The following is a 26,078-nucleotide window of genomic DNA, read 5'->3' as shown; positions in this document are numbered from 1 at the left end:
AATCAAACATTATGCCAAAAGTCAGTTCAGTTCAGTCACTCAGTCATGTCCAACTCTCTGCAACCCCATGAACCACAGCATGCCAGGCTTCCTTGACCATCACCAACTCCCGGAGTCCACCCAAACCCATGTCCATTGAGTCGGTGATGCCATTCAACCATCTCATCCTCTGTCGTCCCCTTCTCCTTTTGCCCTCAATCTTTCCCAGCATCAGGGTCTTCTCAAATGAGCCAAAAGTAATACAGACCAAAAGAGAAGTGAGAATGGAGAAATTTGAGAAAGACAGCTTTAGCTTCAATTTGTGCTCACTTTTTTTTACAAAATGTGTTACAAATCAGTACAAGGACTATGGAAAAGAATGGAACATTTCCTTTCCTAGCTGAATGAAAAGATTAAGTAGGAACAAAATAGTCGTTTCCTTCATGGTTTCAAAGACCTGATAACTAATGTCAGAGAGGCAGGTGCTAGAAACACAGGAGTCAGGCATAGTCTCTGTTGGTCAAGACCACAGTCAAGGAATTATTGTTTATTCAAAGAGAGCATGATTTCTTCTCAATCTTAACAGCTAAACAAGTAGTCAAGTCTCATGACTATTTAACAATTCATCACCCCATTAGATGCTTACAGCTTCTGAGGCACTGAAATCCCAAAGCAGGTTGAGGGATACTGAAATATGTTGGAACATGGAACACGATAGCATGAACAGTGATCAAGCCTCCTGGCAGGGGAGAAAAATCCCATGCTGATAACCTCTAAATGGTTATTGCTAGTTGGGAGAGCTTCAACGTACATATTAGTGGCCTGGATGATGTATATTGCTCGAAAAGCTGAAGCAAGAGTAAAAAAATCATGATAAGACAAACAAACAAATGGCAGCCCCCAACTTGGTAACCCAGAACACTACCTCACAAGCACACAAAGCTGCTCCAGAGACTAGACTCTCAACCTTTTAGGAAACACAACTAATTTTAAAACTCTGACACATTTTATAGATTTGCTCAGAAAAGAAAATGCACACCTGTTGGCATACACAGAGTAATATAAAAATATTTTAGGATATTCAGAAACCTGCCTAAGCCTTTTAATGAATTCCACTTGAGACCTGAGGACCTAGGACTCTCCAAAATGCCCGAGAGCAGTTCAAAGGAGCTAGAAAAAGAGCAGGACAAGTGGGGAAGCCTGGGGAACACCTCCTAGGACTCAGAGAAAAGCTGTTTAAGAGGGGCAATAGGGAAAATGAGTTGGAGTTAAACTTTTATCAGCTTTGTGATTAGGGTAAATTCCTTAACTCCTCTGGACCACTTCTCTACCTCCGTTTTCTCATCTGTTAAATCTATTAAAAACAACTACTTTACACAAGGTTGTTGTGATGATTAAATGAGAGAATGTGTTTAATGTGCTACTGAATTGGGCTGGGTAAACAGATATTGCTTCCTGCTGTTGTACCAACTTAGAAGAGTGAAAGTTGTTAAAAAGTAGTTATTGTTAAAACTAGTAAAAGTAGTAGTTATTAAAAAGTAAAAAGCTAATTGCGGTAGATAAAAAGTGGAAATAATCCCTATGTCCATGACTGACAGCAATAATTAATTTATGATACATCATAGCAGTGAAGTAATATTGTTGTTATTGTTGTTTAGTCACTAGGTCATGTCCAGCTGTTTTGTGACCCATGGACTGTAGCCCACCAGACTCCTCTGTCCATGGGATTTCCCAGGCAGAAGTACTAGAGTGGGTTGCCATTTCTTCCTCCAGCGGATCTTCCCAATGCAAGAATCAAACTTGCATCTCCTGCAATGGCAGGCAGATTCTTTACCACTGAGCCACCAGGGAAAGTGAAAGTTGCTCAGTCATGTCCAACTCTTTGCCACCCCATGAAATACGTAGTCCATGGAATTCTCTGGGCCAGAATACTGGAGTAGGTAGCCTTTCCCTTCTCCGTGGGATCTTCCCAACCCAAGGATCAAACCCAGATCTCCTGCATGGCAGGGATCAAACCCAGATCTCCTGCATTGCAGGCAGATTCTTTACCAGCTGAGCCACCAGGGAAGCCCTAGCTAAAAATGAGTTAAAACTATATGTACTGAATTTGCTGTGTTAGTGTGGATAGATGTTTGTTTACACTACTGTTGCTGCTAAGTCGCTTCAGCTGTGTCCGACTCTGTGCGACCCCATAGAGGGCAGCCCACCAGGCTCCCCCATCCCTGGGATTCTCCAGGCAAGAACACTGGAGTGGATTGCCATTTCCTTCTCCAATGCAGGAAAGTGAAAAGTGAAAGGGAAGTCGCTCAGTCGTGTCCAACTCTTCGCGACCCCATGGACTGCAGCCCACCAGGCTTCTCCGTCCATGGGATTTTCCAGGCAAGAGTGCTGGAGTGGGGTGCCATTGCCTTCTCCGTTGTTTACACTATCAAATGGAAAAATCAAGCTGTCAGTTCAGTTCAGTTCAGTCACTTAGTCGTGTCCGACTCTTTGCGACCCCATGAATCGCAGCATGCTAGGCCTCCCTGTCCATCACCAACCCCCGGAGTTCACTCAGACTCACCTCCATCAAGTCAGTGATGCCATCCAGCCATCTCATCCTCTGTCATCCCCTTCTCCTCCTGCCCCCAATCCCTCCAAGCATCAGAGGCTTTTCCAATGAGTCAACTCTTCGCATGAGGTGGCCAAAGGACTGGAGTTTCAGCTTTAGCATCATTCCCTCCAAAGAAATCCCAGGGCTGATCTCCTTCAGAATGGACTGGTTGGATCTCCTTGCAGTCCAAGGGACTCTCAAGAGTCTTCTCCAACACCACAATTCAAAAGCATCAATTCTTCGGTGCTCAGCCTTCTTCACAGTCCAACTCTCACCTCCATACATGAACACAGGAAAAACCATAGCCTTGACTAGATGAACCTTTGTTGGCAAAGTAATGTTTCTGCTTTTGAATATGCTATCTAGGTTGGTCATAACTTTCCTTCCAAGGAGTAAGCGGCTTTTAATTTCATGGCTGCAGTCACCATCTGCAGTGATTTGGGAGCCCCCAAAAATAAAGTCTGACACTGTTTCCACTGTTTCCCTATCTATTTCCCATGAAGTGATGGGACCGGATGCCATGATCTTCGTTTTCTGAATGTTGAGCTTTAAGCCAACTTTTTTACTCTCCATTTTCACTTTCATCAAGAGGCTTTTGAGTTCCTCTTCACTTTCTGCCATAAGGGTGGTGTCATCTGCATACCTGAGGTTATTGATGTTTCTCCCGGCAATCTTGATTCCAGCTTGTGCTTCTTCCAGTCCAGCTTTTCTCATGATGTACTCTGCATATAAGTTAAATAAGCAGGGTGACAATATACAGCCTTGACGTACTCCTTTTCCTATTTGGAACCAGTCTGTTGTTGCATGTCCAGTTCTAACTGTTGCTTCCTGACCTGCTGTGAAACAGTATAAATAATGTTTTATCCTACAAGGGGCTTCACTGGTGACTCAGAGGTAAATAATCTGCCTGCAATTCGGGAGACCCAGGTTTGATCCCTGGGTTGAGAAGATTCCCTGGAGAAGAGAAAGGCTACCCACTCCAGTATTCTTGCCTGGAAAATTCCATGGACAGAGGAGCCTGGTGGGCTACAGTCCTCAGGGTGCAAAGAGTCAGACACGACTGAGCGACTAACACTTCACTCCATCCTCTAAAGCACTTGTCTTTTATATAAGAATTTCCTACTCATGGACACTTAGGTTGGTTTCCATTTTTCTCCCTAGGTTTAAACAACAACTCTCTATAACTAAGTTTCTGATTTTTTTCTTTAAGATGGACACCTAAAAAGGAAATTGCTTAGTCAAAAGATACGTACATTGTAAAACTTTAGAAAGATATTGTCAAATCACTTTGCAGTTAGACCATATCAATTTACAGTTATACCTAAACTGTTTAAAACTGCCAAAAACCATGCTCTATTTTGCACACTTTTGAAACTTTGTTAATCTTATAGTTAAAATTTATTAGAGGTCACTTTAATTTTCACTTTATATCATTGTCCGGAGTGAACATTTCTTTCACATATGTGTTTGTATACTATATTTCTTCTCCTGTATTAGTTATTGCCCTCTACACAATTCTCTATAGAGTTTGAGTAGTTTTTAAAATTAAATAAAGTATTCTATATATAAAAGGTAGACAACTTTTGGCAGTCATATTTTAAAGATGCATTACAATTTAAATATCTATCTTAACATTTATGTTTTTGGCATACGAATTTTAAATTTTTGTATAGTCCAAACCATTGTCCCATTCTGATTTCTTCCTATTGTTACTATGTTCAAAAAGATTCCTATACTAAGACTGGACAATATTTTACTGATAGTTTCTTTTATACAAAGTTTTTGGTTTCCTTTATACATTAAAATCTACAATTTTTCTCAGGTTTTATAGAATAAGGTTAGAGTCTTTTTTACTTTGTTCAATTATTCTTTTCCAGTAATTTTTAATAGGTGACCTTATCCCAATATCTTGTTTTACTTGTATTTTATATTTGGCTTGGAGTCCCATCTCTCCTAGGACCTAGTAGTGACTTCAGGCAGAAGTCTTTTATTAATAGCAATCCTTACATGCTGTGAATTTGAAGTCAGTTTTCTAAGTGCTAAATTTCCTCAACCAACTGCAATGTTTGTCATTGTTGCTGTATATGTGAGATTATTTCTAGCACTCTTATTATCTATTGTTAAGGAACAATTTTTAAAAGAAAGTAGAATCATGATTCTCAGGTAGAATGTATATGTATTTTTTTTTAATTTTATTTTAAATTTTATTTTATTTTTAAACTTTACATAATTGTATTAGTTTTGCCAAAAAAAATCATTGTATGAAGAATAATACTGTCATAACCACAGTAATTCCAGTGGAGCTATTTCAAATCCTGAAAGATGATGCTGTGAAAGTGCTGCACTCAATATGCCAGCAAATTTGGAAAACTCACCAGTGGCCACAGGACTGCAAAAGGTCAGTTTTCATTCCAATCGCTAAGAAAGGCAATGCCAAAGAATGCTCAGACTACCGCACAATTGCACTCATCTCACACGCTAGTAAAGTAATGCTCAAAATTCTCCAAGCCAGGCTTCAGCAATACGTGAACCGTGAACTTCCTGATGTTCAAGCTGGTTTTAGAAAAGGCAGAGGAACCAGAGATCAAATTGCCAACATCTGCTGGATCATATAAAAAGCAAGAGAGTTCCAGAAAGACATCTATTTCTGCTTTATTGACTATGCCAAAGCCTTTGACTGTGTGGATCACAATAAACTGTGGAAAATTCTGAAAGAGATGGGAATACCAGACCACCTGACCTGCCTCTTGAGAAATGTGTATGCAGGTCAGGAAGCAACAGTTAGAACTGGACATGGAACATCAGACTGGCTCCAAATAGGAAAAGGAGTTCATCAAGGCTCTATATTGTCACCCTGTTTATTTAATTTCTATGCAGAGTACATCATGAGAAACGCAGGACTGGAAGAAACACAAGCTGGAATCAAGATTGCCGGGAGAAATATCAATAACCTCATGCAGATGACACCACCCTTATGGCAGAAAGTGAAGAGGAACTCAAAAGCCTCTTGATGAAAGTGAAAGAGGAGAGTGAAAAAGTTGGCTTAAAGCTCAACATTCAGAAAACGAAGATCATGGCATCTGGTGCCATCACTTCATGGGAAATAGACGGGGAAACAGTGTCAGACTTTATTTTTGGGGGCTCCAAAATCACTGCAGATGGTGAATGCAGCCATGAAATTAAAAGACGCTTACTCCTTGGAAGGAAAGTTATGACCAACCTAGATAGCATATTCAAAAGCAGAGACATTACTTTGCCAACAAGGTCTGTCTAGTCAAGGCTATGGTTTTTCCTGTGGTCATGTATGGATGTGAGAGTTGGACTCTGAAGAAGGCTGAGCCCTGAGGAATGGATGCTTTTGAGTTGTGGTGTTGGAGAAGACTCTTGAGAGTGCCTTGGACTGCAAGGAGATCCAAACAGTCCATTCTGAAGGAGATCAGCCCTGGGATTTCTTTGGAGGGAATGATGCTAAAGCTGAAACTCCAGTCCTTTGGCCACCTCATGCAAAGAGTTGACTCATTGGAAAAGACTCTGATGCTGGGAGGGATTGTGGGCAGGAGGAGAAGGAGACAACAGAGGATGAGATGGCTGGATGGCATCACTGACTCGATGAACATGAGTCTGAGTGAACTCCGGGAGTTGGTGATGGACAGGGAGGCCTGGCGTGCTGCGATTCATGGGGTCGCAAAGAGTTGGACACGACTGAGAGACTGAACTGAACTGAACCACAGTAATGTTGTCAATGAACTAGAGGTTATCTCAGATCTTTAATTATTCACTTAAGGTTTACCCAGAGACATAAGCTTCTGGGTAAACCTTAAGTGAATAATTAAATGTACTCAGAGGAGTACATTCTAAACAATTAAATATAATTTAATTGTACATTCTAAACAATTAAATATTCTAAATAATTAAATGTACTCAGGGGAGTACATTCTAAACAATTAAATGTAACTCTCTGACTAGCTGAGATAAAGGCTCATCATTTCTTCTTTTTTTTTATTTTATTTTTAAACTTTACATAATTGTATTAGTTTTGCCAAATATCAAAATGAATCCGCCACAGGTATACATGTGTTCCCCATCCTGAACCCTCCTCCCTCCTCCCTCCCCATTCCATCCCTCTGGGTCGTCCCAGTGCACTAGCCCCAAGCATCCAGTATCGTGCATTGAACCTGGACTGGCGACTCGTTTCATACATGATATTTTACATGTTTCAATGCGATGTTTCTGTTTTATGTTTTGATTTTTTTGGCCATGTGTATATGTACCACAGCTTTCTTATCCATTCATCTGCTGATGGACATCTAGGTTGCTTCCATGTCCTGGCTATTATAAACAGTGCTGCGATGAACATTGGGGTACATGTGTCTCTTTCTCTTCTGGTATTTTTTACTAAACTGAATGTGTCAAAGATTTTTAACTCATTAATTAATGACAAACTGGTAGCTATTAATGTTGATGCCAAGAAAAATTCAGAGCAGAGGCATATAAAGGGAATAAGAAATTCTGAAATGAATTTACAACTAGATGCACAATTGGTCTACTAAAATCAATGCAAAAGTTAGTTGCAGTCTACCAAGTACAACTGTCTTGCATTTATACAGATGCGAAGTTTTTAAATCATTATCTGACTTTGAGAACTTACAGACTTGTAATATCAAAGATGAGAAAATCTAAATGAGCATTCAAGATAGCCACTATTTGATATGTAATTCTCAAAGTCTCTTACAATTTTCCCTGAGAGCCTCCTCTCCTCTTTTTATCATAATAATTTCAAAGAAAGATTATTCTTATAAGATAAAGCTGCTCTCATTAGATTTGTCTGATTTTTCACATAGATGCAACAAAAGGTTTATTTTACCATTTTGGGCATCTTAAGCTGCCCATGTAAACTCTAAATCCATATAATTTTGAACAAACACATGTATACCTGTGGCGGATTCATTTTGATATTTGGCAAAACTAATACAATTTTGTAAAGTTTAAAAATAAAATAAAATTAAAAAAAACTAAATTAAACTGAGTTTGGAAATTTTCACAAGAAATCTCAAATTGGATTTTTAAAATCCTCTATTATTTATTGACCTGAGGCTAGGAAACCAAGCCCAAGAAATGCCCTCCACCATATTTCACCTGAAATACCTATAAATTTGCATAAATTCCTCTGTTTACTGCTGCTGCTGCTAAGTCACTTCAGTTGTGTCCGACTCTGTGCAACCCCATAGACGGTAGCCCACCAGGCTCCTCTATCCCTGGGATTCTCCAGGCAAGAACACTGGAGTGGGTTGCCATTTCCTTCTCCACCTGTGTTCACTAGGTCTCCCAAATATTTTAAAGTTAGTTACATAGAGTGTGTTTCCCAGCTGGCACTAGTGGTAATGGGCTTCCCTCATGGCTCAGCTGGTAAAGAATCCACCTGCAATGCGAAAGATCTGGTTTCGATCCCTAGGTTGGGAAGACTCCCTGGAGAAGGGAAAGGCTACCCACTCCAGTATGCTGGCCTGAAAAATTCCATGGACTGTGTAGTCCATGGGGTGGCAAAGAGTTGGACACGACTGAGCGACTTTCACTTCATCAGTGGTAAAAATTCTGCCTGCTTATGCAGGAGTCAAAAGAGACGCGGGCTCAATCCGTGGGTCAGGAATATCTCCTGGAGGAGGAAATGGCAACCTGCTCCAGTATTCTCTCCTGGAAAATTCCATGACAGAGGAGCCTGGTGGACTGCGGTCCATGGGGTCACAAGGCATTGGTCATGAATGAGAGACTGAGAAAGCATATAATATACAATATTCTTGGACTTTTTAAGTCAAGGAATAGGTCAGCACTTTATAGGCATTGCTTCCATTCAAGTATGACATTCTAGGCAAGGCTTTGGTTTTTCAATTTGTACAATTATGTCATGTACAATTATAGATGACAGAGCCTTACTGAACCTAGGCAAATAACTAAATGGCCATGAAAAGTAAAGAGACAATATAAATTTCTGAATCTTAGAGGAATAAGTGGGTTTCCCTTGTGGTTCAACTGGTATAGAATCCGCCTGCAGTGCGGGAGACCTGGGTTTGATCCCTGGGTTAGGAAGGTCCCCTGGAGAAGGAAAAGGCTACCCACTCCAGTATTCTGGCCTGGAGAATTCCATAGACTGTATAGTCCATAGGGTTGCGAAGAGTCGGACATGACTGAGGAATAAGTGGGAATCAGCTATCATTTTTAAATCATTTTAAAATGTTTGGCTTCATTTTACAAAAACAGACTTTACTAAATTGTATGTGTTACATATTACTTAATGAAATGGAGATAGGGTGATTCTTAGATATCTGAAAATAGAACATTAAATAATATTCCAGACAAATAGCCACAGCAAAATTTCTCTTAAGAGTTTATTCAGCCCAGTTATAACTGATTCCTGCTCCAGTGGATCTTTGGTTAGCTGTCCTATGCTGTCCTCTCTTTTGGCCAAAACAGAACCTGGAAATCCTGACTCAGTCCATTGCGGTGCAGATTGAAAGCTGTCTAATCTATGTTAGCTCAGCTTTGAAGTGTCAGTAATTGACATACCTGATACAGTTCTTTTCTACAATATTCTGAGACTTTTCTTAGTTGAAGACACAGATTCTCACCTGTAACTATAAGAGACACTTCCGGGAAGCATCAGAACAAAACAATACTACTATCTGTAGATAAGAGGGACTTAAAATAGGTGAGTGATTTATTACTAGTAATTTTCAAATGTGAGCAGTCTGATGAGAGTTCAGAATAAGAATAATGCAGAAAACAGAAAAGGTTACTTCTCTCTCTGACATTCAAAACAAATTCCCTGCCTCCTCTCCAACCCCAAAAAAGAAATATGATAAACCGTCTAAGGATAATGATTAAATTATTTCAGAAGGAGTTTGTGAATGCTATAATTGATTCAGAAAAGTGAATAAAAATAATTTTATAAAAGAAAAAATATTGAGATATGACATAAATAATCCTGAGATACAATTGTTTGTACCAGGAACATCAAGCAAGTGGCTTAGTAAGGTCTGCAGTAAGACCTAAACAATTGTATCTTTAAAACCAGTAGTTGAAATGATGACACATAACATTATGCTACCATTGTCTAATATCATCAAGCTCAGCAGCACCAGAACTCTGCTATATATAGGAAAAGCTGGTGGAAATATTCCTAAGACTTGGAATCAGTGTTCTCCCTGAGGGTAAAGCCATATCATAAGACAGCAAGTTCAATGACATAACTCCAGGGACTTCCCCCAAAATTTTTGAAATATTTATGTTAATAGCATTATACCTATACAAGTCTACCTCAGCAAGGCTGAACACCCCTTCTGATTTACTAATAGCAAATCTGCCCACAAAATTCTACAGAAAAATTAAGCTCTTTCTGGCAGCTCTCTTCAAAGGTGAAAAAATAAATCTTTGTGATTTTTTTCCAGGCCCTGTGGGAAATCTCAAAGATAGTTTCAGGTGTAAAATATTACTGGAAAGTTTAATTTTTTCAATACTTAGGATTCAATTATAGGAAGGCAAAAATCAGTTTAAAAAAGTTGTCAGAGGATATTTGGACACTTGATTAGGATAGGATCAGGATGCTGTGAAAACAATACCGAGTTAACTGTTTAAACATTTAAAACAATACATTTATAAATTAATAGTACATTAACATGACTATAAAGAACCTTCAGTTCAGTTCAGTTCAGTTCAGTCACTCAGTCATGTCCGACTCTTTGCGACCCCATGAATCACAGCACACCAGGCCTCCCTGTCCTAGCTCTTTATAAATGAGGAATTTTTGTTCCTTGCTTTTGTTTCTTATTTTTCTTTTTCTTAAACAATTAAGAATGTAATAAATTCAACATAAAGCGCAGAAAATTATTCCTGTAAGACTTGGAATATTTACTACCTAGACAGTTACACAGAAGGTTAAAAAAAATACCTTTTATATAGTAGGTAAAGGAATTAACCAGTAAGCAAGCCCATCAAGATAGGGCAAACTTAACTGAAATTTTAGCATGTCATTACTGTTTTTAGAATCAAGTACTATAAACCAAGGGAAACAAAATTTACTTTCAAATTTTGTCCTTCATTTTCCTTTGTTATGTCACAGCAATTCTCAGGAGATCCATGAACTCAAAATAATTTATTTATATATATATATATATATATATATATACACACACACACACACACACACACACACACACACTAAGATGTTATTTCTGTTAACATTTCAATATGTATTCATCATAGCTATGGTCAAATGAATCACTATCTTAAATTTTCTCAATTTCCACTTCCAATATAGTAAATATTGATAGTTATAACTCACATAAAAATTCTTTGTGGTTCTCAGTAAGTCTTGAGATTTTACAGGGGTTCTGAGATATAACAGAAGAGGAAAAAATCCTGAAAAGCACTACTATTGCATATGTAGTTATTTATATATAATTATATCAGTATATAGTGTAATTATATAACCATATATAAATTATAAATCTATATAAATTGTATAAATTATATTTATTAATATATACATAATAGCTATATAAGTATATAAATTATATATATAATTGTATATACAATTAATACTATATATGTGTGTGTTAAATCACTTTCAGTCTTGTCCAACATTTTGTGACACTATGGACTGTAGCTCTCTAGGCTCCTCTGTCCATGGGGTTCTCCAGCCAAGAATACTGTAGTGGGTTGCTATTTCCTTCTCCAGGGTATCTTCCTGACCCAGGGATCCTCATGCCTCCTGCATTGGCGGGTGAGTTCTTTACCACTAGCGCCACCCAAGAAGCCCAATACTATATATATAATTACTGTGCTGTGCTGTGCTTAGTTGCTCAGTCGTGTCTGAGTCTTTGCAACCCCATGGACTTAGCCCTCCAGGCTCCTCTGTCCATGGGGATTCTCCAGGCAAGAATACTGGAGTGAGTTGCCGTGCCCTCCTCCAGGGGATCTTCCCAACCCAAGAAGCGAGCCGGGACTTCCTACATTGTAGGCGGATTCTTTACCAGCTGAGCTACCAGGGAAGGCCCTATATATTATATATATATATAATTACTACTATATAGTACTATATTATATATATATATATATATATATATATATATATACTGCTACTATATACTGTTATAAAACCTCCACTATAAATGGAAAGGAAATCTAAAAAGGAGTGGATATATATGTATCCATATGTACATGTATGACTGATTCACTTTGCTGTACTGCAAGAAACTAACACAGAATTTGACCCAGAGGGATGGTTTGGGGAGGGAGGAGGGAGAGGGGTTCGGGCTGGGGAACACATGTATACCTGTGGTGGATTCATGTTGATGTATGGCAAAATCAATACAATATTGTAAAGTAATTAACCTCCAATTAAAATAAATTTATATTAAAAAAAATAAAGCAGCTATACTCCAATAAGAATTAATTGAAAAAAAAAAAATACTCCACTATAGGATAAGACTATTTTCTCTTTGAAACACAAAAGCAAAGAAACTGTGGTATTAGCCTATCCCTGTTGCTTGTGATGGGGCTTCCCAGTTGGCTCAGTGGTAAAGAATCCACCTGCCAAAGCAGGAGATGCGAATTCAATCCCTGGGTAGAGAAAATCCTCTGGAAAAGGAAATGGCACCCTACTCCAATATTCTTGACTGAGAAATCCCACGGACAGAGGAGCCTGGTGGGCTATAGTTCACAAGATTGCAAAATAGTCGGACAAGACTCAGTGACTAAACAACAACAACATTGCTTATGATGTCTTCTCAACCATTCATATTAATTATGATTTTTCAACCAAAGTAACTCTATTTCATGGAGAAAATTATAACTAAGAATTCCTTTCTTCCAAAGACATTTTAACAGACAAGAGAAGTTTATGTTGTATCTTTGTCTGCTGCTGCTGCTAAGTCACGTCAGTTGTGTCCCACTCGGTGCAACCCCATAGATGGCAGTCCACAAAGGCTCCTCCATCCCTGGGATTCTCCAGGCAAGAACACTGGAGTGGGTTGCCATTTCCTTCTCCAGTGCATGAAAGTGAAAAGTGAAAGTGAAGTCGCTCAGTCGTGTCCTACTCTTCACGACCCCCTGGACTGTAGCCCACCAAGCTCTTCCACCCATGGGATTCTCCAGGCAAGAGTACTGGAGTGGGTGGCCATTGCCTTCTTTGCATCTTTGTAGAGCCACACACATATCTTTTTAAAGAGAAAACATGAACATGTTCAGTAACATGACCCAAAATAGGAACTTTTCATTGGCTATAAGCAGAAGTATATAAACTTAAAGTTAAGTTTAATAATTAGGCATCAAATTTTCAGTATTCTATCATGATTAGAAGTTATCTGGATATCACACGAATATTTTTTATGCTATTTAATCTAATAGCTGTCTAAGTTTTTATGTTACCTAAAGATCTGAGTAATTATATTCACGTTGACAGTAAAAAACAAAATTACTGATGAAATTAAGTTGTCAGAATAATGATTTTGTTGAATATGGATTTCCCATTATATTACAGATTGTATCAGAGTAGTGTTAGTTTATTTTATCAGTATGCATCAATAAGCTTAAGAAAAGCAAACACAAGTACAGTAGAATAAAATATATGTTTATGTTATACCTAACATTGATAAATCAGAGGAAAAGCTGTTTGTGTTAAACCAAAATTATTACACTACTCTGATTTGCCAAATATTTATCTCGATTGTGTGACCTTAAAATTTTAAATCATTTCTGTGAGAATACTCTTTAAGCGTAGCACATTAAAATTATCCAAACTCTGGACTTCCCTGACAGTCCAGTGGTTAAGATTCTACACTCCCAACATGGGGGACATGAGTTTGATCCCTGATTGGGGAAGATTCTCATGTTGCATGGACAAACAGAAAAAAAAAAAAGTATCAAAACTTTAATTTCCACATTTTCATGGAATTTTATAAATATTTGACTTACATAAGAACTTATTTACATAAGAGCTCTACAGGACAATCAGAACAGAGTTTCTTTAATTTAGGAGACTTCTAAATCTAATTTATTAATTCTCTCCAGAGATAGAAGAATACTGTGTACTCATACATAAAGATGCAAAGGTCCTTCTGAATTCTAAACACATATACACACAGACACATAGGGATCTTGTAGCTTCAAGTCTAAACATAAACACAACTCAAGAGTAAACTCAAAAAAGTAATCTGCCCGTATATCAAAAAAGTTGTCCTCTCTCCTACTGGGCATGAGATTCTTAATTTCTTCAAAAAAGACAAGTAGACAAATAATGGAAAAATAATAACAAATCGGATTTTCTGTTGTTTCTTACTCAAAAAAAGAATAAATCTCAGTAATCTATTCATCTGTTTACAGAAAACACAAAGGTTAAGCCATAAAATCAAGTTCCAAATCACAGTTGTCAGCAAGGGGGAATAATTTATTCATTGTAAAAGTTCCAAAAGCAAAAACAAAATGCAAACATAGTAAAAAGGGAAATATGCGAAGAAACAGAGGATCAACAAAGTTCAAGTTCTGTTGCTACTAGGGATTTGGCAGCGGAAACCAAGAAATAAAGAGTTTAAGTCACCCAAGAGAAACACGCTCCAGCTACTCAATCTTTTTAACTGTCAGGTGGATCCACGTTGCATCAAATTGGAATCTCCAAAATGTTTACAAGATAGTGTTTCTAAAAAGGATATAATTGTGACTGTCATACTGATGTAAAATGAATGTGTCAAAAATTTTGTTTATTCATAAATTATGCAATGAACAAGTAAGATGTCGTAAGCAGTTCAATGAAGAAGTAAAAAATCAGAACACATTTAGGGAAAAAGAAAGGTTGAAATTAATTTACAAATTAATGTAAAAGAGGTCTCAAGATGAAGCAATAATCAGTGGTGTGCCACTTAGCACAATTAGTTTGCATCTTTGTAGAGAAGAATATTTTGCATTATTATCAGTTTTCTCCAACTTAATGAGTTATAAAATAGCACAAACATAGAATAAAACGTGGATGGGTAAGCCACTCAAGACACTCACTCTTTTTGTTTTCCCCATTTCAAAATATTTACAATTTTACTCATTCTTTTAACAGAAGATGGTTCTGATATATTTTTTCTCACTAGCACAAGAAATTGAATACCAAGGGGAAAAGGTAATATTAAAGCTTCTCTCTAGTCCCTGATCTAAATTCCTATCATCTCTTCCTACAAGAGAAGGAGAGAGAGCAAGTGACATCATGCATTCTTTTGTACATCAAATACAGGAAAGGGCCAATGACTAATATTAGATACTATCTGGCTCTTTTCGGATCTGTCTTCTCTCTTATCAGTACCACATTAGTGAATACTTTCTCCCACAGGGTCTCTCTGGGGGCCTTCTAAGTATGGCAAAATATCTGTGTAAAAGGACCAAATCTTTTTTTCACGGATTATAATGTAGAGGGGGGGACAAATCAAATAGCTATCAAACGAGTAAGAAGCTATTCATGAAACCCACCATGGACAGGTAGTTAGTTCCACGAGTCTGAACCAATTCCAAATCTGAGACATTTTTATTTAACAAACTTGAAATCAAGATAGGGTTCTTTTTAACTTATTACCCTGCAATCACCTGTGTGTGCAAAGCCCTTTCCTGGGAATTCTGCAGTTAGTGACCCGTGGGGTTCAGCAGAGTCTAGACAAGTATGAACCTGCGACACCGCTTTGATCCTAGATGTCTTCAGTAATGTCACAGGGCCTCAGAGCTCCTGACTGGAATTATCACCACTCCTGGGAAAAGAATCTGGGGGGAAACATGGATATGTTTCCATGGATACAACTTTCTTAGTTCTATTTGCTACAACACTGAAGCAAGGGGGAAATTCATTTAATGTGAATTATGTGCATGGACTGACCTGACTAACAACATGATTGTGTATTTTAGGCTCAACCTGGTGAGAACTCTACTAGAAGCCCGATCCTAACAGAGCTCTACACACAAGCTGTCATTTTTGACCACGTTTCCAGAAGAAAGACTTAACGACAAACATGGTAGATAGTTCCCCCCCTAATGGCTTGCTAAATGTAAATGACTCCTATGACCAGAAGCAAATCAGAATAATAAGTGAGTCCAGTAGCTATAACGCAAATCAGAATAATAAAAGTTAATAAAGAAATTAGAGAGGAAATCATGATCTTGACTGTCTTTCTGTGGTACTAATATTGTCTTAATCTGCTTTGAGGTTTTTCTAATTTTTCCCCCCTAAACACTGAAGCTGATTGCAGTAATTCGTGGGAGAAAATCTTACTGCTTCTTCAAAGATTAAGTAATTAGTGACTTACATTGTACCTCAGATTTTCCACATTTCCAAATGTCCAAAAATGTCGTAGGTCCTAATATTGCCAAACAGAGTTAGGCAAAGCCTTATGCTACATGGCAGTGCTATCTCCTAAAACCATTGAATTTGATGTTAGTCACTCAGCTATGTCCTCATGGACTGTAGCCCACTGAGCTCCTCTGTCCATGGAATTTTCCAGGCATGAATCCTGGAGTGGGTAGCCATTCCCTTCTCCAGGAATCTTCCTGACCCAGGGATCAAACCCAGGTCTCCTACATTGCAGGCAGATTCTTTACGATCTGACATAAGAGGTTGGAAGACTGTCCAAAGGTTTTTAAGGTTTTCATTAGCACTACACGAGTAAATTGGAGAAGGAAATGGCAACCCACTCCAGGATTCCTGCCTGGAGAATCTCATGGACAGAGGAGCCTGGCGGGCTACAATCCATGAGGTCACAAACAGTCGGACACGACTGAGTGACTAACACACACACATGAGTAAATATAATCTTAAGTATCCCATGAGTTGATGTATAAAATGATTGAAGTGTTTAATATGTTCATAGGCCTAGACAATGTGAATTTCATGACAATAAAGCTAAGAAAATGAAATCTAAAGGAAACGAGAGATTTTAGAGAAATGAGGACCTTATAAGAGTGAAGAACACATTTTCCTAATATGCCCCTGCAGGTGACTTTTGGGCAGAAAAGATATTCAGAGGCCGTTTGTGAATTTAGATTAATATTTGGCTCTCAGATATGCAGATGACACCACCCTTATGGCAGAAAGTGAAGAGGAACTCAAAAGCCTCTTGATGAAAGTGAAAGTGGAGAGTGAAAAAGTTGGCTTAAAGCTCAACATTCAGAAAACGAAGATCATGGCATCAGGTCCCACCACTTCTTGGGAAATAGATGGGGAAACAGTGGAAACAGTGTCAGACTTTATTTTTCTGGGCTCCAAAATCACTACAGATGGTGACTGCAGCCATGAAATTAAAAGACACTTACTCCTTGGAAGGAAAGTTATGACCAACCTAGATAGCATATTCAAAAGCAGAGACATTACTTTGCCAACAAAGGTTCATCTAGTCAAGGCTATGGTTTTTCCAGTAGTCATGTATGGATGTGAGAGTTGGACTGTGAAGAAGGCTGAGCACTGAAGAATTGATGCTTTTGAACTGTGGTGTTGGAGAAGACTCTTGAGAGTCCCTTGGACTGCAAGGAGATCCAACCAGTCCATTCTGAAGGAGATCAGCCCTGGGATTTCTTTGGAGGGAATGATGCTAAAGCTGAAACTCCAGTACTTTGGCCACCTCATGCGAAGAGTTGACTCATTGGAAAAGCCTCTGATGCTGGGAGGGATTGGGGGCAGGAGGAGAAGGATACGACAGAGGATGAGATGGCTGGATGGCATCACTGACTCGATGGAGGTGAGTCTGAGTGAACTCTGGGAGTTGGTGATGGACAGGGAGGCCTGGCCTGCTGCAATTCATGGGGTCGCAAAGAATTGGACACGACTGAGCGACTGAACTGATCTGATCTGGGGCTTCCCAGGTAGTGCAGTGGTAAAGGATCCGCGTGCCAATTCAGGAGACCCAGGAGATGTGGGTTCAACCTCTGGGTCAGGAAGACCCCTGGAGTAGGAGATGGCAACTCAATCCAGTGTTCTTGCCTGGAAAATTCCATGGGCAGAGAAGCCTGGTGGGCTGTATAGCCCATGGGGTCACAAAGAGTCAGACATGCCTAAGCACACATGCTGCTTCTCCTCCTTCCCATTGCCTTCCTTCCCTTTCTAAGAAATCCAGTTCTAAGGCAATTAGGTGGAGCCAAAAAGGCTCAGTGTCAGGGTTGGGGTGGGAGAGCCCAGAGTAGGTTGTCCCCAGTTCCAATGCAGTGAGCAGGATGTATTCATGGAGGAGGTGATAGTCTGGTTCGAGGTGTCAGATCCCAGTGTGAAGTAGTAGAGTGGTGTGAAATTAGAATTGGATGTATTGGTGTGATCTCTTCATTTTCAGTAAATACAACAGATACAGAACATACACCTCTGTGTGTATGCATTCATATTCCAACACTCTGTCCACTGAGACAACCTCAGAGCAGCAACACCCCATGTCAGCAAGCACACCTCGCACCCAGATCTTCGTTTCTCAACACTATTTTCTCCCAAAGGAAGGAGGGATCCATAGGAAAATAACTGATTCTAGGACTGAGGCAGGGAGAGTTAAAAAGTCTGGAATCCCTTTCTGTGCCAGAAAGCAAAGACGTTCCAGAAAAATGAAATGAACTTATCAAAGGAACACAGACTCCACCTTGAAAGGGTTCTCACTGGCCAAATTTGGTACAGGTTGGGCATCAAATAATGAAAACAGCAGGTATAAAATAGGAAACCATGAGTCTATACAGATCTACTTAAATGAATAAATGGAAAGTTTGACGAGGAGCAGAATATTTACATGGTATCTCCCACAAAATACTTATTACAGAGAGAACAATGCAGAAGCTTGGAATACACCACTTTTAGTAAATGATCAAAGAGCATATGACTAGTAAAGAGGTGAACTGAGTTTGTTCTTCACCTAATTAAGGTGCAATAGAAGAACTCTGCATCCCTTTTGTAGAAATCTTGCCAAAGTTGCATAGCTAGTATTTAATCAAGAGAAAACACAGACAAACCCAAATCCAGGGACATTCTACAAAATAACTGACTGGCCTGACATCTTCAAAAGTGTCAAGGTTATCAGAGTAGAAGACTGAGAAATTATCCCAGGTTGAGTGAGACTAGAGAGACATAATATTCAAATTCAACATGGGGAATTCCCTAGTGGTTCAGTGATTAAGATGTGGTGCTTTCATTGCCAAGGATCCGGGTTCCATCCTTGGTGGGGGAGCTGAAATTCCACAAGCCAAGTGGTAGGGCCAAAAAAAGAAACGCAACACAAGATTCTGAGTTTTATCCATATCTTCTAAAGGGAATTTGGGGACAATCGGTGAAAATTGAATGATTTCTAAAGATTAGATGGTAGTAATGTAAAAATATTTATGTCCTGATTTTGATGATTATGCTGTGGTTATATTCAAAAATGTCCTTGATTGCAGGAAATTATACTAAAGTATTTGGGAGTCAAAAGGCATCATGTCAGCAAATTATAAATATTTCATGGGGAAAAAAACTTTGTTCTGAATTTGCAACATTTCTGTAAAGCTGGGATTGTTTTTGAAATAGGATAAATGCTTGACTTATTACATTTACAAATTCAAAACATATATTTCTGCTTTATTGACTATGCCAAAGCCTTTGACTGTGTGGATCACAATAAACTGTGGAAAATTCTTAAAGAGATGGGAATACCAGACCGCCTGACCTGCCTCATGAGAAATCTCTATGCAGGTTAAGAAGGAACACTTAGAACCAGACATGGAACAACAGAGTGGTTCAAAATTGAGATAGGAGTACATCAAGGATATTTATAGTCACTCTACTTATTTAACTTATATGCAGAGTACATCATGCAAACTGCCAGGCTGGCAGAAGCACAAGCTGGAATCAAGATTGCCAGGATAAATATCATTAACCTCAGACATATGCAGATGAACCATGCTTATGGCAGAAAGCAGAGAGGAACTAAAGAGCCTCTTGATGAAAGTGAAAGAGGAGAGTGAAAAATCTGGCTTAAAACTCAACATTTAAAAAATGAAGATCATGGCCTCTGGTCCCATCACTTTATGGCAAATAGATGAGGAAACAATGGAAACAGTGACAGGCTTTATTTTCCTGGGCTCCAAAATCACTGCAGATGGTGATTGCAGTCATGAAATTAAAAGACTCTTGCTCTTTGGAAGAAAAGCTATGACAAACCTGCTGCTGCTGCTAAGTCACTTCAGTCGTGTCTGACTCTGTGTGACCCCATAGGCGGCACAGGCTCCCCCATCCCTGGGATTCTCCAGGCAAGAACATTGGAGTGGGTTGCCATTTCCTTCTCCAATGCATGAAAGTGAAAAAAGTGAAGTCGCTCAGTCGTGTCTGACTCGTCGCAACCTCATGGACTGCAGCCTACTATGCTCCTCTGCTCATGGGATTTTCCAGGCAAGAGCACTGAAGTGGGTTGCCATTGCCTTCTCCAATGACAAACCTAGACAATGTATTAAAAAGCACAGATATCACTTTGCCAACAAACATCCGTATAGTCAAACTATAGTTTTTCCAGTAGTCATGTGAGAGTTGGACCATTAAGAAGGCTGAGTGTTGAAGAATTGATGCTTTTGAATTGTGGTGCGGGAGATGATTCTTGAGAGTCCCATGGACTTCAAGGAGATCAAACCATTCAATCCTAAAGGAAATCAACCCTGAATATTCATTGAAAGGATAATACTGAAGCTTAAGTTCCAATATTTTGGCCACCAAATGCTATGAGCTGAGTCACTGGAAAAGAATATGATGCTAGGAAAGATTGAGGGAAGAAGGGGAAGAGGGCAACAGAGGATGAGATGGTTAGATGGCATCATCGACTCAATGGACATGAGTTTGAGCAAACTCCAAGAGATGATAAAGGACAGAGAAGCCTGGCCTGCCGCAGTCCATGGGTTGCAAAGAGTTGGACATGACTGAGTGACAGAACAATACAACAACTTATATTTTAAATATATATACAAATTATTTTTCTATCCATAGATTTGGTGAAATTTTAGCAATTATTTTTATGAATTCTATAGTGTAGTTAACTAAAATCCTGTAAACATTTTAAATTTTATTTATGAGCTTCATTACATTCAAGTTTCTAATGATTTCAATTTTCCAACTAACAAGCTTTCCTACAGATTTAAGTAACTGTCATAAATTTAATAAATTAAACTTATAATGATTCATGTTCTCATAAAAGTTTCAATATAGTTCATAAATTTATAAGATTTTAATTTAAAATAGTCTGAATTAATTATTCAAATATCATATTTTATTTTAAAATAAAAATAACTTTTATCCAGAATTAATTTTCTCTTAATCCCTTTGTTTTTAGGAGCTGCCTCCCAGGTGAGTGTAATTTAGATATTTTTTTTTAATTGAAGTACATTTGACTTACAATATTGTGTTAGTTTCAGGTGTATAGAAAAGTGATTGAGTTATACATTTTTCATATTATTTTCCATTATAGGTTATTATGATATACTGAACACAATTCCCTGTGCTATTTAGTAAATCCTGTTGACTAGCTACTTTATGTATAGTAGTTTGTATTTGTTAACCCCATACTCATAATTTATCCCTCTGCCTGTCCCTTTCCCCTTTGTAACCATAAACTTGTTTTCTAAGTAAGTCTCTCTGGTTTTGTATACATTTTAAATTAGAATAATAATGCTTCTTATTGTTCAGTCACTCAGTCATGTCCGACTCTTTGCAACCCCATACATAGACGGCAGCATGCCAGGCTTCCCTGTGCTTCACCATCTCCTGGAGTTTGCTCAAACTCATATCAATTGAGTCGGTGTTACCCATTAAATAATCTGGGCTTCCCAGGGGGCACGTGTCAATGCAGGAAACGCAAAAGATGCAGTTTGATCCTTGAGTTCAGAAGATCGCCTAGAGCAGGAAATGACAACCCACTCCAGTATTCTTGCCTGGAAAATTTCATGGACAGAGGAGCCTAGTGGTTTACAGTCCATGGGATCACGAAGAGTCAGACACAACTGAGCAAGTAAGCACACACACACACACACACACACACACAAATTAGATCATCTATCCCTCATATGCCAGTGTTCCTTAAAAGTTTTAGCTATTTTAAATATTTTTAAGTATCAGTTCAGTTCAGTCACTCAGTTGTGTCCGACTCTTTGGGACCCCATGAATCGCAGCATGCCAGGCCTCCCTGTCCATCACCAACCCCCGGAGTTCACTCAGACTCACCTCCATCAAGTCAGTGATGCCATCCAGCCATCTCATCCTCTGTCATCCCCTTCTCCTCCTGCCCCAAATCCCTCCCAGCATCAGGGTCTTTTCCAATGAGTCAACTCTTTGCATGAGGTGGCCAAAGGACTGGAGTTTCAGCTTTAGTATCATTCCCTCCAAAGAAATCCCAGGGCTGATCTCCTTTAGAATGGACTGGTTGGATCTCCTTGCAGTCCAAGGGACTCTCAAGAGTCTTCTCCAACACCACAATTCAAAAGCATCAATTCTTCAGCGCTCAGCTTTCTTCACAGTCCAACTCTCACATCCATACATGACCACAGGAAAAACCATAGCCTTGACTAGATGGACCTTTGTTGGCAAAGTAATATCTCTGCTTTTCAATATGCTATCTAGGTTGGTCATAACTTTTCTTCCAAGGAGTAAGTGTCTTTTAATTTCATGGCTGCAGTCACCATCTGCAGCGATTTTGGAGCCCAAAAAATAAAGTCTGACACTGTTTCCACTGTTTCCCCATCTATTTCCCATGAAGTGATGGGACCAGATGCCATGATCTTCGTTTTCTGAATGTTGAGCTTTAAGCCAACTTTTTCACTCTCCACTTTCACTTTCATCAAGAGGCCTTTTAGTTCCTCTTCACTTTCTGCCATAAGGGTGGTATCATCTGCATATCTGAGGTTATTGATATTTCTCCTGGCAGTCTGGATTCCAGCCTGTGCTTCTTCCAGTCTAGCGTTTCTCATGATGTACTGTGCATATAAGTTAAATAAGCAGGGTGACAATATACAGCCTTGATGCCCTCCTTTTCCTATTTGGAACCAGTCTGTTTTCCATGTCCAGTTCTAACTGTTGCTTCCTGACCTGCATATAGGTTTCTCAAGAGGCAGGGCAGGTGGTCTGGTATTCCCATCTCTTTCAGAATTTTCCACAGTTTGTTGTGATCCACACAGTCAAAGGCTTTGGCATAGTCAATAAAGCAGAAAGAGATGTTTTTCTGGAACTCTCTTGCTTTTTCCATGATCCAGCAGATGTTGGCAATTTGATCTCTGGTTCCTCTGCTTGTTCTAAAACCAGCTTGAACATCTGGAAGTTCACAGTTCACATATTGCTGAAGCCTGGCTTGGAGAATTTTGAGCATTACTTTACTAGCGTGTGAGATGAGTGCAATTGTGCGGTAGTTTGAGCATTCTTTGGCATTGCCTTTCTTTGGAATTGGAATGAGAACTGACCTTTTCCAGTCCTGTGGCCACTGTTGAGTTTTCCAAATTTGCTGGCATATTGCGTGCAGCACTTTCACAGCATCATCTTTCAGGATTTGAAATAGCTCAACTGGAATTCCATCACCTCCACTAGCTTTGCTTGTAGTGATACTTTCTAAGGCCCTCTTGACTTCACATTCCAGGATGTCTGTCTCTAGGTGAGTGATCACACCATCGTGATTATCTTGGTTGTGAAGATCTTTTTTAAGTATAGCTATTTCAAATATTTAAAATAATTCATATATTTAGATTGCTTCTATATTTATTCCCAACATTTAAGACACAAAAATTAATTATGTCATCAAAAGTAATTTTTACATTACCTTCTAAATTGAATGTGTGTGGTGTGTTAATCACTTCAGTAGTGTCCAACTCTTTGCAACCCCATGAACTGCCACCCACCAGGCTCCTCTGTCCGTGGGATTCTCCAGGCAAGAATTCTGAGTGGGTTGCTGTGCCCCTCTAGCCAATATCTTCAACAGTTTCTGCCAGTGTAATTGTTGTCTAGCTAGAGAGATGGATTCCATGTTATTCCTACTCCATCATCACGTTAAGTGCGGATGCACTTTTGAGGCCCACACAGACGGCAGAAGGCTTGAAAAGAGCGACTGAGAAGGAGCGAAGTGCTTGGGGCCTGAGCTCCAGGCGCTAAGAAGCCACATGCACCTTAGCATCCCCCAGTTATCAGGCATAAATGCTAGCAGGAACTCAGGGCACGTGATCTGCATCCCACCAGCAGCACAGAGACTTAATTTAATGAACTGAATTTAATGACTGAATAAAGTGTGGTATTGGAGAAGACTCTTGAGAGTCCCTTGGACTGCAAGGAGATCCAACCAGTCCATCCTAAAGGAAATCAGTCCTGGGTGTGTTCATTGGAAGGACTGATGTTGAAGCTGAAACTCCAATACTTTGGCCACCTGATGCAAGGAGTTGACTCATTTGAAAAAACCCTGATGCTGGGAAAGATTGAGGACAGGAGAAGGGGACGACAGAAGATGAGACGGTTGGATGGCATCACCGACTCAATGGACATGGATTTGGGTGGACTCCTGGAGTTAGTGATGGACAGGGAGGCCTGGCATGCTGCGGTTTATGGGGTTGCAAAGAGTCAGACCTGACTGAGCAACTGAACTGAACTCAACTGAACTGAATGTAATGATAGTAAATATTGAACAGAGTATTTGTTTGCTGGGGATGCCATAACAAAATACCACAGACTGGTGGCTTAAACAATGAGAATTTACGTTCTGACACTTCTAGAGACTGTAAGCCCAGGATCGAGGTATTAGGAAGTTTGGTTTCTTCTGAGACCTCTCTTCTTGGCTTGCATATGCCATGCTTCTTGCTGTTTCTTCACTCAGTCTTTCCTCTGTGCAGGCATCCCTGGTGTCTCTCCAAGTGTCAAAATTTCTTTCTCTTGTGAGAACATCAGTCAGATTAGATTAGATTCCACTGTAATGGTGTCATTTTACCTCGGTACCACTTCAAAAGCTGTTTCTCAAAGTGCAATCACATTCTGAGGTACCAGGGTGGAGGGAGGGAGGAACAGAACTTTAGACATGAATATGAGCCCATAACGTGTGATGTGGACCACAAATACCCAGGACATTCTCAGGATTAGAACCTCTGGGCCAATGCAAAGCCAAGACTAGACTTCTGAGAGTTCCAATATCATGTCTTTTTTTTTTTAATTTAAATTTATTTATTTTAATTAGAGGCTAATTACTTTACAATATTGTATTGGTTTTGCCATACATCAACATGAATCCGCCACGGGTGTACACGTGTTCCCATGCAGCTGGCCTTGGATTCAGATGTCATGTTGCCTGATTTTGTAGCCTGATTTAAGTTTGCAGCACCCACCCAGGTTGATTGATATTCAATGAATCTATGTAAGATTTCATTCATGTTCTGTCGCTCAATCGTGTCCAACTCTTTGTGGCCCCATGGACTATATAGTCCACCAGGCTCCTCTGTTCATGGAATTTTCCAGGCAAGAATACTAGAGTGGGTTGCCATTTCTTCCTCGAGGGGATCTTCCCAACCCAGGGATGGAACCCGCATCTCATGCATCTCCTGCATTAATAGGTGGATTCTTTACCATTGAGCCGCCTGGGAAGCCCCTATTATATATACTTTATATCAACAGAGCCACAATTCCTATAAATGTTTTAAATGACATGTCCTTGTGTTGAGCTTAGCTCTCACATCTTACCTTGCCCTGTGATCACAGTACTAAGGTCAAACTAATGCGACTACTGGGAATTGGAAACTCCTTCTATGAAAGTTCATTGAACTGACTTTTACCCAGGAAAGAAGAGACAGCGATTAGAGAGCTGTTACACATGAGTCCAGGGTTCACAAAGAAAGTAATTTTAACCTGAAGCTAATGGTCGAATGCAGGGCCAAGGAAAGGGACTATGTGAAATGTATATGAGCATCAGCAGAAGAATGGTGAGCCAAAGACACAGGACCAAAGAATGAACTAGCCTACAGAAAGGAAATGAAACCAGAAATTGAGCAATGCAATAAAGAGTAAAGAGCATTAAGAACCAGACTGTTTGGCAAGCTGATGTTGGTAATTGGCCAAATCACTTTATCTCTCCAGACTTTGGCTCTTGAAGGTCTCTTCAAAATCCAAAACATCTATGATTTCTCCTTGTTGTTTTTCTAATCTATTTATAGATTCCCTCAGCTGAACAGAATAGCCTTGCAAGTTAAGCATAATTTTCTCCAAGTGATAGTTTAAAGGCATTGTCCAAGACTGGTTGCAAGTGATGGCTATCCGATCTGAAGCTTTCTTGTAAAAACACTGAGCTGTCTCCTAGGATTAAAGAAAGGAATATGTCTGCATTGCAGGAATAATCATCATCATACACTGTCAGAAGTCCTGCTCAATCCCATTACTGTGTTGTTCTCTGTGCATCATAGTCTCTTCCAACAGAACAGCCTCTCTGTTTCTCCGGGTGTGCACCTCTCACTCTCTCTTTCTCTCTCTCTCTCCACCCCTTCTCTTCGTCCCTCT

General features: G+C 39.4%; 1 protein-coding gene across 2 annotated transcripts in view; it reads left to right on the top strand.

Moving 5' to 3' along the window:
- CFAP299 (cilia and flagella associated protein 299) overlaps window positions 1-20,918 on the top strand; it is a 707,989-nt gene extending 687,071 nt beyond the window's left edge. The window contains exons 6-7 of one of the 2 annotated variants that reach the window (XM_025289842.2): window positions 15,500-15,606; window positions 20,905-20,918. In XM_025289842.2, the coding sequence (XP_025145627.1) occupies window positions 15,500-15,595 (96 nt within the window). In that variant the 3' untranslated portion in view covers window positions 15,596-15,606; window positions 20,905-20,918. Of the gene's footprint in view, window positions 1-15,499; window positions 15,757-20,904 lie in introns of those variants that run through there. The other variant, XM_025289841.2, reaches the window with a different exon arrangement.
- The last annotated feature ends 5,160 nt before the right edge of the window (window positions 20,919-26,078 follow it).

The sequence above is a fragment of the Bubalus bubalis genome, chromosome 7 (assembly GCF_019923935.1).
Source record: "Bubalus bubalis isolate 160015118507 breed Murrah chromosome 7, NDDB_SH_1, whole genome shotgun sequence".
In the NCBI taxonomy this organism is placed as follows: domain Eukaryota; kingdom Metazoa; phylum Chordata; class Mammalia; order Artiodactyla; family Bovidae; genus Bubalus; species Bubalus bubalis.
This window is presented reverse-complemented; position numbering and strand designations above follow the sequence as displayed.